This window comes from Calypte anna, chromosome 33 (genome assembly GCF_003957555.1).
Source record: "Calypte anna isolate BGI_N300 chromosome 33, bCalAnn1_v1.p, whole genome shotgun sequence".
Classification (NCBI taxonomy): domain Eukaryota; kingdom Metazoa; phylum Chordata; class Aves; order Apodiformes; family Trochilidae; genus Calypte; species Calypte anna.
In genome coordinates, this window is record NC_044275.1 from 1,281,050 (window position 1) to 1,293,605 (window position 12,556).

The window sequence follows — 12,556 nt, forward strand, 5'->3', positions numbered from 1 at the left end:
GCCCCGGGACCCCCCGCGGGAGGCGGGACACGCGTGGAACTGGAACCAGCAGCGGGGCCGGGGCTGACCCCGACACCTCCCAACCCCCTCCGCGCCTCCCCCGGTGCCCGGAGCCCCGGGGCTTCCTCTTCCTCTCCCCGCCGGTACCGGGAACCCCTGACCCCCCCACCCCCCTCCACCGCCCGCCGGCCCGGGCGCCCTCATAAAGCAGCCTCGGACACCCGCACCGCCGCTTTCTCCTTGGCTCTGGGACACGGCACCGGTACCGGTACCGGCATTGCCTCCGGTACCGGTACCAGCACCGGCGCAGGGGCGGGGCCGCATCAGGCCACGCCCACCGGGGGGCCGAGCGCCACGCGGACCGGGTCCTGGCAGCTCCGGGGCCTTCAGCGCTGCCCCCCTCGGGCTGCCCGTAGCGCTGCCTGCGCACGGGACGGCCCCGCCGCGGGTCCCGGAGCCGCCCCGGCCGGTCCGACCGGCTCCGTCGCCCCGACCGGTTCTGCCGCGGCCCACTCCAAGGGGCCGCTCCCCGCGGGCGGGCAGGCACCGGGGCCCTGCCGGGGCAGGCGGCACCGACGGCAGCCCCGGGGCAGGCGGGCGGGGAGGGGGGCGGCGGAGCGGGACGGGAGAGCGGCGCGGTGCGGTGCGGGGGGCTCGGGCGGGCGGGTCGGTCCTGGGGGGCTGCGGGGGGGCTGTGAGTGCCGCTCCGTAGGGGATGGAGCTCTGCGGAGCTGTTCCTGGAGGGGAGGGGGCTCCATGGGGGGCTCAACCCGGAGGGGAGGGGGCTTGGCAGGCGGCACCGGCACGGGAGGGCGGGGGCTCCGGGGGGTGCCCGGACCCGCTGGAGCTGCCGGTACCCGCAGGTCGCCTGAACGGAGCCGTCAGGATGAGGGTCCGGATCCCGCCCGCGCTGGGTCTGGCGGTGGCTTTGGCTGCGCTGCTGCCCGCGGCCGCTGCCCGGCGGAGCCAGGACCTGCACTGCGGAGGTGGGACCGGACGGGACGGGACGGGGGTACCGGTCACACCGGTGAACTCCCGGCGGCTCTCGCTGGGGGCTGGCGTGGGGTCGGGCGGTGCCGTTGACCCCCGCGTCCTCCCCGCAGCGTGCCGGGCGCTGGTGGACGAGCTGGAGTGGGAGATCGCGCAGGTGGATCCCAGGAAGACGATCCAGATGGGCTCCTTCCGCATCAACCCCGACGGCAGCCAGTCGGTCGTGGAGGTGAGACAGCTCGGGCACCGGGGATGCAAAAGAGCCGGGACGGCCAGCGCGGCCCCACGGCGTTCCCGAGAAATCCCTGGAGGCGGCTGGGCCGCTCCCGGTGCTCCCGGGGAAAGGCTCTGTCCCGGTGTTCCCACTCACACGGGAAGAGCTGATCCCACCGGTCCCGCAGGTGCCCTACGCCCGCTCGGAGGCACATCTGACAGAGCTGCTGGAGAGGGTGTGCGAGAAGATGAAGGAATACGGAGAGAAAGTGGATCCGTCCAGCCACCGGAAGAGCTACGTGCGCATCATCTCCCACGACGGGACCAAGATGGACCTCTCGGGGGTCAAAATCGACGGGGATGTGGCTTCCAGTCTGAAGTTTGCGGTGGGTGTGGGGAGGAGCTCTCCTGGGCACCTCTTGGAGCTTGCTGGAGGTTTTGGGGGGTGGGTGGGACCCCCGGGGGTGGGCAGCCAGGACCCTTCTGGGAAGGAGCTGATCAGAGCGGCAGCTCCTGAGTTGGGGGGTGGGCACAGGGCCCTGCTCTGGCTTCCCCCCCAAACCCTCCCGGTTCTGTTGGCACCGGCTGAGCCAGTGTGGGTCCCGTTGCAGTGTGAGAGCATCGCTGAGGAGTACGAGGACGAACTCATCGAGTTCCTCTCCCACGAGGCCGACAACGTCAAGGACCGGCTCTGCAGCAAGAGGACGGGTGAGCTGGGGGGGGCTCCTGCCAGCCTGGGGGTGTCACAGCTCTTCCAGCAGTGCCAGGGGGAGCCCCTACTCCTCCACCCCTGTGGCTGGGCCCTGGTGCAGCTGCCTCTGGGTTTGTTTTTTTTTGGCTGTTCTGGGGCCGAGCCAGGGCAGCTCTGCGCAGGGCTCCAGGCGCAGCCAATGGCATTTCCTGTCCCTTGGGGCTATTTCCAGCTCGCAAACAGTGGGGTCAGGGCATGCCATGACCTTTGTGCTTCCCTACTGCTGACCGTGGCCTCGTTTGTTACCTGCCAAGCCAGGGCAGGTCCCTTCCCCACCAGGGACACGCCTCGGGGACGTGCTCTGTCCCCGGGGGCTCCTGGGGCTCAGCCTCCTCGCCCCCAGCCTGGCTCTGGGATGCGGGTTCAGCTCCTCCCTGTGCTGGGGGAGGGGATGTGGCACCAGGGAGGGTCCCCACCGGGCTCTGCCACCTCCTGAACGCTGCCCCTTGTCCCCACAGACCTGTGTGACCACGCGCTCCACATCCCACACGACGAACTCTGACGCAGCGGCTGCCCCGGGGACAGAGCCGGCTGCCCCGGTGGCCTCGTGGGACCAGGATGGCACCAGGCTCCCTCCAGATGTCCCCTGCCTAGTGTCACCTTGTCCAGACACGCCGGGGAGGACCATGGCTCTGGGGACGCTGCAGGCACTGCTGGTGGCTCCCGTCCTATTTATTCAGTGTCCATCCACTGGAGCTGTGGTGCTGGGGACACCGGCCCTGCTTCCCGTGGGGCACCGTGTCCCTGTTTCCCATGGGCACCGTGTCCCTGCTTCCCGTGGGGCACCGTGTCCCTGCTTCCCGTGGGGCACCGTGTCCCTGTTTCCCATGGGGCACCGTGTCCCTGCTTCCCATGGGGCACCGTGTCCCTGTTTCCCGTGGGCACCGTGTCCCTGCTCCTGATGGACATTTCTGCAGCCAGGCTGCACCAGCCAGGGACCTTCTGCCTGCCAGGAGCCATGGCAGGGGACACCAGCGTGGGGGTCAGGGCCAGTTTGGGGACCCCCTCCCTGCCTCAGGCAATAAAGGGGCTGCAGGGCGCTGTGCCCACCCGAGCCCCTGTCCGTGTGTGTGTGTGTGGAAGGGTGGGGGTGCTGGTGGCAGCCCTGGGTGTCCCCACGGGTCCCTGGTGGGGCTCTGGCTCCCTCCCTGTGGTGGGGATGTCCCCAGCAGCTCCGTGTCACAGCCCACCAGAGCCAGCGTGGGGGTCACCGTGGGGATCCCGTCCCTGTCCCATGGGGTCAGCGGGGACGGTGACCCCACCCCGCCAGCCTCTGATGTCACTGCAGAACCAGGGCGCTGTAACAGGGTGACGTCAGGAGGTGACGTCACAGGGCGACCTCCAGCCCTCGCGGCGGAGTGTGGAGTGACGTCACCGGTCCCGGTGGCCTCACAGCACATGGCCAAGCGCACAGTGACGTCACCGGCCTGCCCTCCACGGCCGAGGAGCGCCAGGCGGGGTGACGTAGTGCCGTGACATCACACGCTGCGGGCGATGACATCACGGGACAGCTCGCGCCGCCGCCTCCTCTCACCCCGCCCCGCACCGGGATCAGGCGAACGCGGCGGCCACCCATAGCCCGGGCCTACTCGCCGTGCCGCCTTATTTGCATAGCCCCGCCCCCCGCGGCGCCGTGCCGCCAATGGCGAGCGGCTCTTCCCGGCGGGGGGCGGGGCTATGCTAATAACCTCCGCCGCGCTCCCCCCGCCCCGCCCGCCGCACCAGGACCCCCGGTGCCGCCGCTGCCGCCGCCGCTGCTCGCTCCGGCCCCGCGCCCGTCCCGCACCAGCCCCGGTCCCGCAATGACGCTCCTCGCCGCCGGTACCCGTGCGGCCGCGCGCCTCCGCGGGCCCAAGGTGAGCGCGCCCGCCCCGGCCTTAAAGGGGCGACGCCGCGGTGTGTGTGTGTGGGGGGGTGGCCGGTTCTTAAAGGGGCGACGCGGGGGGGGCGATGCCTTAAAGGGGCCGCGCAATGGCGGCGGGGGGAGCGGCCGCACGTGGCGGGGAGGGATGGTTGGGGCCCCCCCCGTCCCCCTGCGGGGCGTCCCGCGTTCTGGGGGTCTCCGCCGTGTGTGCAGCTCCCATCCGGGGGTCCCCGTCCGGCCCCCCGCTTCCCGCGCCCGTTTGTCTTGCCCGCAGCCTCGGCCTTTCATAATGACTTTATCGACCGGGCGTTATTTCGGGCCTCAGGGTCCGTTGTGTTGCGGTGCCCCACCTGCCCTCTGTCTGCACCGGGGGGGACGACGAGGAGCACTGCCCCCGGTAGCCCGGGCCGCCCCGCTGCCTTGGGCCCTAATCCCGATGCCATCCCCAGTCCGGAGGGGGCTGCACCCCCGAATCTCTGCGGGGATACCTGAGGGGGGGGGTCCCAAGGTCTCCGAGTCCGCTCCGGTCCCGGCTCGGTGTCACCGCCAAGAAGCGTGACCTTGAGCCGGCGACGCCTCGGTGACAGCCGGGCCCCGTCGCCCGGTGCGAGCGGGGTGACTCGGGGCGCGGCGGGGACCCGCGGCGGCCGCCTTGACCTTGGGCTTCCTCTGCCGCCTCCATTGTTCCCGCCGGCATTTTCTCTCCCGGCCGCTGCCTGTTGCGGGGAGGACGCGGGGTGGCCCCAGCGCGGGGAAACGGCTCCTACCACCCCTGGGGTGTAGAGATCCCCCCGGCTGGGGGGGGGTCCCGGACAGGTGTGGGTCTGGGGGCTTTCTGCGGTGCTTCCCCTCCCGTTCTTCCCCGCGTCCCCCCCCGCAGCCAGTGGAAAAACCGAGTCATGTTCTGGCTCCGCTGCAGGCGCTGCCGCAGCCCCGCAACCCCGGGCTGGTGTCGGTGGGGATGCGGCCCCCCGGGCACGGCGGGGACCCCCGGACTGGGCTGGCACCTTCCCCCATCCCCTCTTTGTCCACCCGGGTGCCGGTGAACCGGTTCGGTGGCACTCGGCCCCGTGTTCCGGCCGCCAGGCCCGGGCTGCCCGCCCGCACCAGGGTATTCCCAGGGCCGGGATCCCCATGGCAGGGATCTCCTTCCCCAGGAAAACCACCGGGACACCCGGCAGCGCCCACGGCCCTGGCTCACGCGTGCCGGACGCTTCCACAGATCAGGAAACGGAACTGGGCCGTGTTTGGTGCTGCCAGGCTCGCTCGGTCCAACCCTGGCCCGTGTTGGGTGTGATGCCAACCCCAGGGGCCCCCGCAATCCCCCCCCCCCCTGGCACCGCCCGGTTCAACCCACGGGCTCTGATCCCGCGTGGGCGAGGGAAGTGGCTGTGGGTTTGGTGTCCTTGGGAGAGGGAATCCTGGTGTGGGAGCTGGGCTGGGGGTCCAGGGGGTGTTCCAAGGCTTCTGACTGTACAGCTACAGCAGGAACCAGGGCAGCCAGGACTCTCTTTGGTAACGCTGTCCCTGTCCCTTCCCACAGAACGCACCCTGTGTCCTGTTTGCTGCCCGTCACGCCAGTGCCGTCACGGTAAGGGGCAGCCTCTCCGGTGGGGGGAGTGGGTGCGTGGCCCCCCCACGTGTGCCAGGGCTCACAGCCCCCTCCCCTCTTCCCAGAATCTGAAAGATGTCCTGGTCAACATGATCCCCAAGGAGCAGGCGAAAATCAAGAGCTTCAGGCAGCAGCACGGCAGCACAACCATCGGGCAGATCACGGTGGACATGGTGAGTGGGGGGACACCGCTGCCTCGGGGACACCGGGCTGTGCCCCCCCCCCCGGTAACCACCTCCTCCCACCCTCCCGCAGGTGTACGGTGGGATGAGGGGAATGAAGGGGCTGATTTACGAGACCTCCGTGCTGGATCCTGATGAGGTAGAGCCTGACCCGGCCCTGCTCGGGCACCCACCCCGCGTGGGTGACGCCGCAGTGGCTGACGCTGTGCCGGGCTCTTTAGGGGATTCGCTTCCGTGGGTTCAGCATCCCTGAGTGCCAGAAGCTGCTGCCCAAAGCTGCGGGGGGAGAGGAGCCTCTTCCTGAGGGGCTGTTCTGGCTGCTGGTGACGGGAGAGGTGCCCACGCAGGAGCAGGTAACAAGCAGGGGGACTGGGGGGGAGGTTTGCTGCCCACCTGCCCTGCAGCTCAGCCCCCCCCCCCCCCCGTGTCTCCCCACAGGTGAACTGGTTGTCCCGTGAGTGGGCCCGCCGTGCCGCGCTGCCATCCCACGTGGTGACCATGCTGGACAACTTCCCCACCAACCTGCACCCCATGTCCCAGCTGAGCGCGGCCATCACCGCCCTCAACAGCGAGAGCAAGTTCGCTCGCGCCTACGCCGAGGGCATCCACCGGGCCAAGTACTGGGAGGTACGGGGGGGGTCTGGGTGTCCTGCTGCAGTGTGAGGGCGTTTGGGTGTGGGGGTCAGGGGCTGGCACCCCCCAGGGTGGGCAGCAACTGTTTCCTTCCCCCCCCTGCCCCAGTTTGTCTATGAGGACGCCATGGACCTGATCGCCAAGCTGCCCTGCGTCGCTGCCAAGATTTACCGCAACCTCTACCGCGAGGGCAGCAGCATCGGGGCCATCGACCCCAACCTCGATTGGTCCCACAACTTCACCAACATGCTGGGCTACACCGACCCCCAGTTCATTGAGCTGATGCGGCTCTACCTCACCATCCACAGGTAGGGAGCAGGCGGGATCCTGGCTCTGCTCCCACCCCTGGGGCCAGGGACGTGCCCGGGCTGTTCCAGGGTGTCACCGGGATCGTGGCATGGGGCCACAGGCAGGGCTGGGAACATTGTGGGTCCCCAAAATACTGTGGGGGACCTCAGTGGGGACTGGGGAGAACTGACACTGCCTTCGCACCCCTGCAGTGACCACGAGGGAGGAAACGTGAGCGCCCACACCAGCCACCTGGTGGGCAGTGCCCTCTCAGACCCCTACCTCGCCTTCGCTGCAGCCATGAACGGGCTGGCTGGACCCCTGCACGGCCTGGCCAACCAGGTGGGCACTGCCCCACGTCCCCCTGTCCCTCTGCCTGTCCCCACGCTGCTGTTCTCACCCTCCCTCTGTGCCTGCAGGAGGTGCTGGTCTGGCTGACTGACCTGCAGAAGGAGCTGGGCGGGGAGGTGTCGGATGAGAAGCTGCGGGATTTCATCTGGAACACACTCAAGTCGGGCAGGGTGGGTTTGGCTCTGCTGGGGTGGGGGGGGCTGGGGTGGGGGCTGAGCTCTGACCAACCCCCCCCCAATGCCCTCACAGGTGGTGCCGGGGTACGGGCACGCGGTGCTGCGGAAGACGGATCCGCGCTACACCTGCCAGCGGGAGTTTGCCCTCAAGCACCTGCCCCAGGACCCCCTCTTCAAGCTGGTGGCCCAACTCTACAAGATTGTCCCCAACGTGCTGCTGGAGCAGGGCAAGGCCAAGAACCCCTGGCCCAACGTGGATGCCCACAGCGGAGTGCTGCTGCAGGTGAGCCCGGGGGGCCCGGCCCTTCCCCAGGACTCTCCTTGGGGTCAGCCCAGCCCTGACCACCCCCGGCTTTTCCCCACAGTATTACGGGATGAAGGAGATGAACTACTACACGGTGCTTTTCGGGGTGTCCCGGGCTCTGGGTGTCCTCTCGCAGCTCATCTGGAGCCGGGCTCTGGGCTTCCCCCTGGAGCGACCCAAATCCATGAGCACGAAGGGGCTGATGCAGCTGGTGGGGTACAAATCCGGGTGAAGAAGGGACGGGGACGGGGTTGCCGTGCTGCTCCCCAGGGAACGCTGTCGGGACGGGCCCCGGACCCTCTCGGCACTGAACCCCCCCCCCCAAACCCTGGAGCCCCATCCCAAGGGGCCCCTCGCACCCCCACCCTGCCCCGGCAGCACTGCGCACACTGGGAGCCCCCCCTGGCTCCCCCCACTGCTGGGCTGGTTGGGGCAGTGCTGGTGTGGCCATGGGGGGCACAGCCCCCCAGCACGGGGTTCAGTCCCGACTCGTGTCCAGACCCCCCCATGGGGCAGCAGGTGAAGAACGAATGTCACCCCCCCACACCCGCAGGGACTCGATACACTCCTCCCCGGCCTGCACCCCGTGTTTGTGTGACCCCCCCCCCATGTCTGATGCCCCCGGCAGCCGGAGCTGAGCCCCCCCCCCAGCCCCGGCCCCTCGCTGGTATCAGCCACTTCTGTACAAACAACAAAAATGCAAAATAAATGTTTTTATTAACAAAGCTGGAGCCCTCCCCCCCCCCTTCCTGTCCCCCTGTGGCTCTCTGCTAATGGGGGGTCAGGGGATGGTGCCCCCCTGAACCATGGTGGTGGTCAGGCTGTCCCAGGGTCCCAGTTGGTCCCTGCTAGGGCTGATGTGGTGGCACTTGGCCTCTCAGCAGTGCCAGGCTCAGGGGTCTGCAGGTCCTGAGCCCAGTTTGGGGTCTGGGGGTCTCAGCATGCAGCCCCCCCCCCCTCCCCTTTCTCCCATGGTGCCAAATGAGGAGCCAGAGCCTGCACACCCTTGGAAAACTCTTTATTGGCCTGAAGAAGCCCTGCCTTGGGCAGAGAGGCCACCATCTCCTTGGTGAGGAGGTGGGAGGCTGAGGGGCTCAGGGAGCATCTGACACCCCCTGGACCCCCCACCCCCCTCCAAAGTAAGGGACAGTGAGCTGGAATCTGGGGACACTGCGGGGACCGCGGGCCAGGGCCATCCCGGTCCCTGTGCCGTGGCCTGCAGCAAGTGCTGGGGCTGCGCAGGACTTGGGGGGGATTTGGGGGGGTGGGGGGGGGTGCAGCACGGGCCCCCCCTCCCCTCTCTGTGCGTGTGAGTTGTGCAAACTGTGCGGTGGGGTCTGGCAGCAGAGCGGGCGCTGCCGCGGGGGTCTCGGCTCCGCTCCCCACCTTCCACCTTCTCCTTCCCTTTAGTTCCTGGCTGGGGTGGGGGGGTCGTGGGGGCTGGAGGTGGCCTTCCCTGGCCACCCCCACCCCCTTCCCCCATGGGGTTCCTCGCCAGCAAACACCCAACTTTCTTCCTGCTCTCCTGGAGCAGGACGAGGGGTGCAGGAGCTGCCCCACGGCTGGGACCCTCCGGCCTGGCCAAGGCATTAAAAAGGAACACAAATTTGGGAGGGGGGGGGGGAGAGGGAGGTCGGGAAAAGAACTCCCAAGAGCTAAAACAAAACTTAAAACCAAAATCAGCTACGGAACCAGGGAGCCCCCTGCTAGGAGGAGCTCCCGTGGCGTTGCGGTGGGGCTGGCATCGATCGTCTCTCGCCCCCAGGGGGGGATGAGCTGAGGCAACGGCAGCAGAGATGCACTCAATAAATATCTGGGGGTGGGCACAGGGCTGGGGGGGGGGGCCCTGGCAGAGTCCGCGGTGGCCGAGCTGCCCTCACGTCTGGTGAACCTCGTGGAACATGAGCTCCCGTGGGATGCGGGTCTCGGGCCCGAATGTCTTGGCCGCCCGGCGCTCGAAGGCGGCGACCATCTGCTTGACCACCTCGTCGAAGAAGACGGTGGCCAGCTGGGAGTGCAGCAGGGACCGGAACTCAAAGGAGATCTGGGGAGGAGAGGAGGTGCTGTCAGCCTCTTGCTAGGGTGTGGGGGGGCAACTCCTCCAGGCTCCCCCCGGGCCCGGGTTCTTACTGAGAAATCCACGGTGCTGGTGCGGGGGTAGCCGGGGATGCCGGGGCTGAAGCGCCAGTTGGTCTCCAGGTGGTTGAAGAGGCGCCCGTCAGTGCAAACAGCCTGGGGAGGGGTGGAGAGTGGGGGTTGGAAGGAGGGAAAACCTGTCCAGGGTGGTCTGCCCCACCCAGGGCCGTGCTCACCTTGACAAGGTGTGGTCGGACCAGGGTGACGATGGAGGTGTAACGCTCCATGACGGGCGGGAAGCCGACCTCCAGCTGGGCCTTGATGTGACCCGTGCGCTTGGAGACCACCAGGGACTTCTTGCACCAGGGCACGAAGTTCTTGTACTCCTCCACGTTGGCCACCACGTCGTACATCTCCTGCATGGAGTACCTGAGGAGGGGGGGAGAGGCAGAGGGGGTGTTTTGGGGTGTTTGTGTGTGTGTTTGTGGGGTGTCCCTGGGTGGGGGGCAGCAGCTGCACCTACCCGATGATGCGGCGCTCCGAGTACTCCTTGCGCTTGTTGGTGAGGTTGAAGAAGGAGCGGGTGGGCTCACACCCCCCCACCACCACCGGGCGGCTCAGACGGCAAAGCCGGAGACCCCCGAGCACCGTGTGCCTGGGGGGGTGGTGGGAAGGGGGGTGTTAGGGGAGGGAACGGGCAGGGAGGGGATGGGGGGGAGCCCGAGTGCCCATCCCGGAGCCGCTGCCAGCGCTGCCGCTGCCAAGGCCGGGGAAACCTGACCTGGGGGACACCTAATCCTGGTCAGCAGAGTGGGGACAACTGCTCCCCCCAACCCCCCTCCCCAGCTCTACCTGCACTGGGACAGACTCAGCCCAGACCTTCCCCACTGTCCTGTCCTGTCCTGTCCCTCAGGTGCCAGCGGGAAGGGACAACGTTGGCCACCACCTGGAGGAGCCCCCAGGAGGAGGGGGTCCCAAGGGGCCACGGGGCTCCCCCCACGACAGCCACCACTGGCAGAGCTCAGGTCTGGGTATTTTTAGCTGTGTCTCACGCCGGTGACACCTGCTCCAGGACTGGTGGCTGGGGACAAAGGTCCCACTCCTGCCCAAAGCCACGGGACGTTCCTGTGCCAAGAGGAGGCACCCGGGGCACCTGACAGCCCCGAGCTCCTGAAATAACCGGGATGGCACAGGGGAGGGGGGGCCACGGAGCTCCACGGGAGCGCTGGGACCCCACAAACACGGCCGTGCCACCGGCCCCGAGGTCATCGCCCGGTACCGAACGCACACGGAGCGGGGCACGATGCAGCCTCCTGCCCGTCCCCGAGTGACACCGGTGCCGGTGGCACAGAGGTCAACGCCGGTGGGGACGTGGCCGGGGTGGTCTGAGGTCCCTGGAACTCATCTGAGCAAACGGTGACGCTGGCAGCCGGTGTCACCGGCGCCAAAGAGGGTGGTGACACCCGCCCTGCCCGTTCCTGGGACGGGGCCCCGGTCCTGCGGGGACGGCACCAGCCCCCCCGCCGTTTGTCCCAAGGTCAGTCCCCAGCCGAGGCCCCGGCCCTCCCGCGGGCACCGCGTCCCCTCCGCTGCTCCGGGCCGGGGGCTCCGCCGGGGCCGCAGCTCTCCCGGTGCCCACGGGCACTTCGGGCCGGCCCTTCCCGCCCAGGGCCCCTCGGTGTCACCCGGCACCGCGGGATCCCAGCCCCGCGGGGGTCACCCCGCGCTCCCCCGGTCCCGATCATCCCCCGGGCCCCGCCCCCGCCCCGCCCCGCGGCCCTGCCCGGTGCCGCCGCCCGGTGCCTCCGCCCCGCGGGCGCCCCGGCGCTAACCTGCCGGGCGAGGCTGCCGCCACCCGCAGCCGCTGCCGCGCCCCGAGCTGCAGAGCCCCGCGGAGCCTCCGCGCCGCCATCACCGGGGCCGGGACGCGGCTCGGCTGCCGCCGCCGTGACCTCTCACCCCGACCGCGACGTCACCGCGTCGCCATGGAGCCGATGACGTCACGGATAGGGGGCGGGGTAGGAACGTGGGCGGGGCACCCCGCGCGGGGTACATCGGGAGTTGTAGTCCTTACGCGCGGAGGATGATGGGATGTGTAGTCCCGGCTGGGGCTCGGGCTCTGCAGCCGCCCTGGGACCCCCGACCCGGGGGGCTCCGGCCCCCTCAGGACTCGTCCCGAAGGTCCCCGCGTCCCTCAGGGCCGGGGCTCCGCACGTCTGCCCTGTCCAAGGGTTGGCTCAGCAGTGCCCAGAAGGGCGCTGGGACCTCTGCAGCCCCCCGGCCCCGCTGGGACCCCCATCCCGAGGCCTCGGTGTCCCCCCGGTGCTGCGGCTGCCTCCTCCCGGGAGCTGCGGGGGTGTCAGCGGCTGCCGGTGGCTCCCTGGGTTCACCTTGGTTTCCCCGTTAGGTAACAGCCAGCTCAGGACAGGCCCGAGCACACGATAAAAATATCCCCAGCGGAGGATCCCGGAACATCCCCGCCTGGCCCCGGGGTTCTGAGGGATGGGGAGCACCGGGGGCTCTGTCCCACCCCCCACTCCCCACCCGGGCAGAGCTGGGGCAGCAACACACCGAGAACCGCCTGGAGCAGCGGGAATGGTGGAGCCCACTGCCCGCTATTCCAACCCGGGATGGAGGTGGCGGGGCAGGACCCGCTCCTTTGGAGCCTGCGTGGGGTTTTGGGGGGACTGTGGGGTCCCGAGTGTTCGGGGTGAGGTGACGCCCGAGCCTGTGCTGCGTCCTGGGCAATGATGGGAGCAGCGGGAGCTGCGGGATGGAGGTGGCTCCGCAGGGCAGAGCTGCCCCCTGGCCCCGCACAGCTTCTGCCCGGCACCTGCTGCCCTCCAGCCCGGTGGAGGGAAGCGGTCCCGGGGCGGTGGTGCTACCCTGGTGTCACCGTTCGCCCAGGGCATGGTTCCTGCCAGCCGGACCCCATGAACCGGGGCAGCTCCAGCGGGGTTTCCCTCCTTTCCTCCAGCCGTGCCGGTGTAGGGCTCACCCGCCGCCCCGGTCTCCCTCCCGCCGGGCACGGGGATGGGGGAATGGATTCGGGACGGGGGAATTTGCTCGGGAGCTTCCCCGTCCGCCCTCCCGCAGCCCCCCCGCGGGTCCCGGCC

The 12,556-nt window shown here is 69.5% G+C and overlaps 3 protein-coding genes across 6 annotated transcripts; 2 read left to right on the forward strand and 1 right to left on the reverse strand.

Annotated features, from left to right (window-relative positions):
• The first annotated feature begins 2 nt into the window (after nucleotides 1-2).
• On the forward strand, nucleotides 3-3,008 carry CNPY2 (canopy FGF signaling regulator 2). Of its 4 annotated transcripts, none has more exons than XM_030468171.1 (6): nucleotides 3-262; nucleotides 864-986; nucleotides 1,104-1,219; nucleotides 1,392-1,589; nucleotides 1,815-1,911; nucleotides 2,413-3,008. In XM_030468171.1, exons 2-6 carry the CDS (start codon nucleotides 887-889, stop codon nucleotides 2,454-2,456), a joined length of 555 nt encoding a protein of 184 aa, XP_030324031.1. In that variant the 5' UTR covers nucleotides 3-262; nucleotides 864-886; the 3' UTR covers nucleotides 2,457-3,008. The 4 variants fall into 4 exon arrangements, with proteins under 4 accessions (XP_030324031.1, XP_030324029.1, XP_030324033.1 ...); XM_030468169.1 differs by lacking the exon at nucleotides 3-262 and adding an exon at nucleotides 604-638; XM_030468173.1 differs by lacking the exon at nucleotides 3-262 and adding an exon at nucleotides 628-643.
• A 645-nt stretch (nucleotides 3,009-3,653) lies between these two features.
• On the forward strand, nucleotides 3,654-8,085 carry CS (citrate synthase). The gene is made up of 11 exons (XM_030468164.1): nucleotides 3,654-3,810; nucleotides 5,362-5,409; nucleotides 5,496-5,603; nucleotides 5,686-5,751; nucleotides 5,834-5,965; nucleotides 6,051-6,239; nucleotides 6,354-6,553; nucleotides 6,746-6,875; nucleotides 6,953-7,054; nucleotides 7,134-7,343; nucleotides 7,426-8,085. Exons 1-11 carry the CDS (start codon nucleotides 3,757-3,759, stop codon nucleotides 7,594-7,596), a joined length of 1,410 nt encoding a protein of 469 aa, XP_030324024.1. The 5' UTR covers nucleotides 3,654-3,756; the 3' UTR covers nucleotides 7,597-8,085.
• A 280-nt stretch (nucleotides 8,086-8,365) lies between these two features.
• COQ10A (coenzyme Q10A) lies at nucleotides 8,366-11,391 on the reverse strand. Its single transcript, XM_030468167.1, has 5 exons — nucleotides 11,273-11,391; nucleotides 9,964-10,095; nucleotides 9,677-9,869; nucleotides 9,495-9,596; nucleotides 8,366-9,408 (listed from the first exon to the last, which is right to left on the reverse strand). The coding sequence occupies exons 1-5, from the start codon at nucleotides 11,350-11,352 to the stop codon at nucleotides 9,241-9,243; spliced, it is 675 nt and encodes a 224-aa protein (XP_030324027.1). The 5' UTR covers nucleotides 11,353-11,391; the 3' UTR covers nucleotides 8,366-9,240.
• Between the last annotated feature and the right edge of the window lie 1,165 nt (nucleotides 11,392-12,556).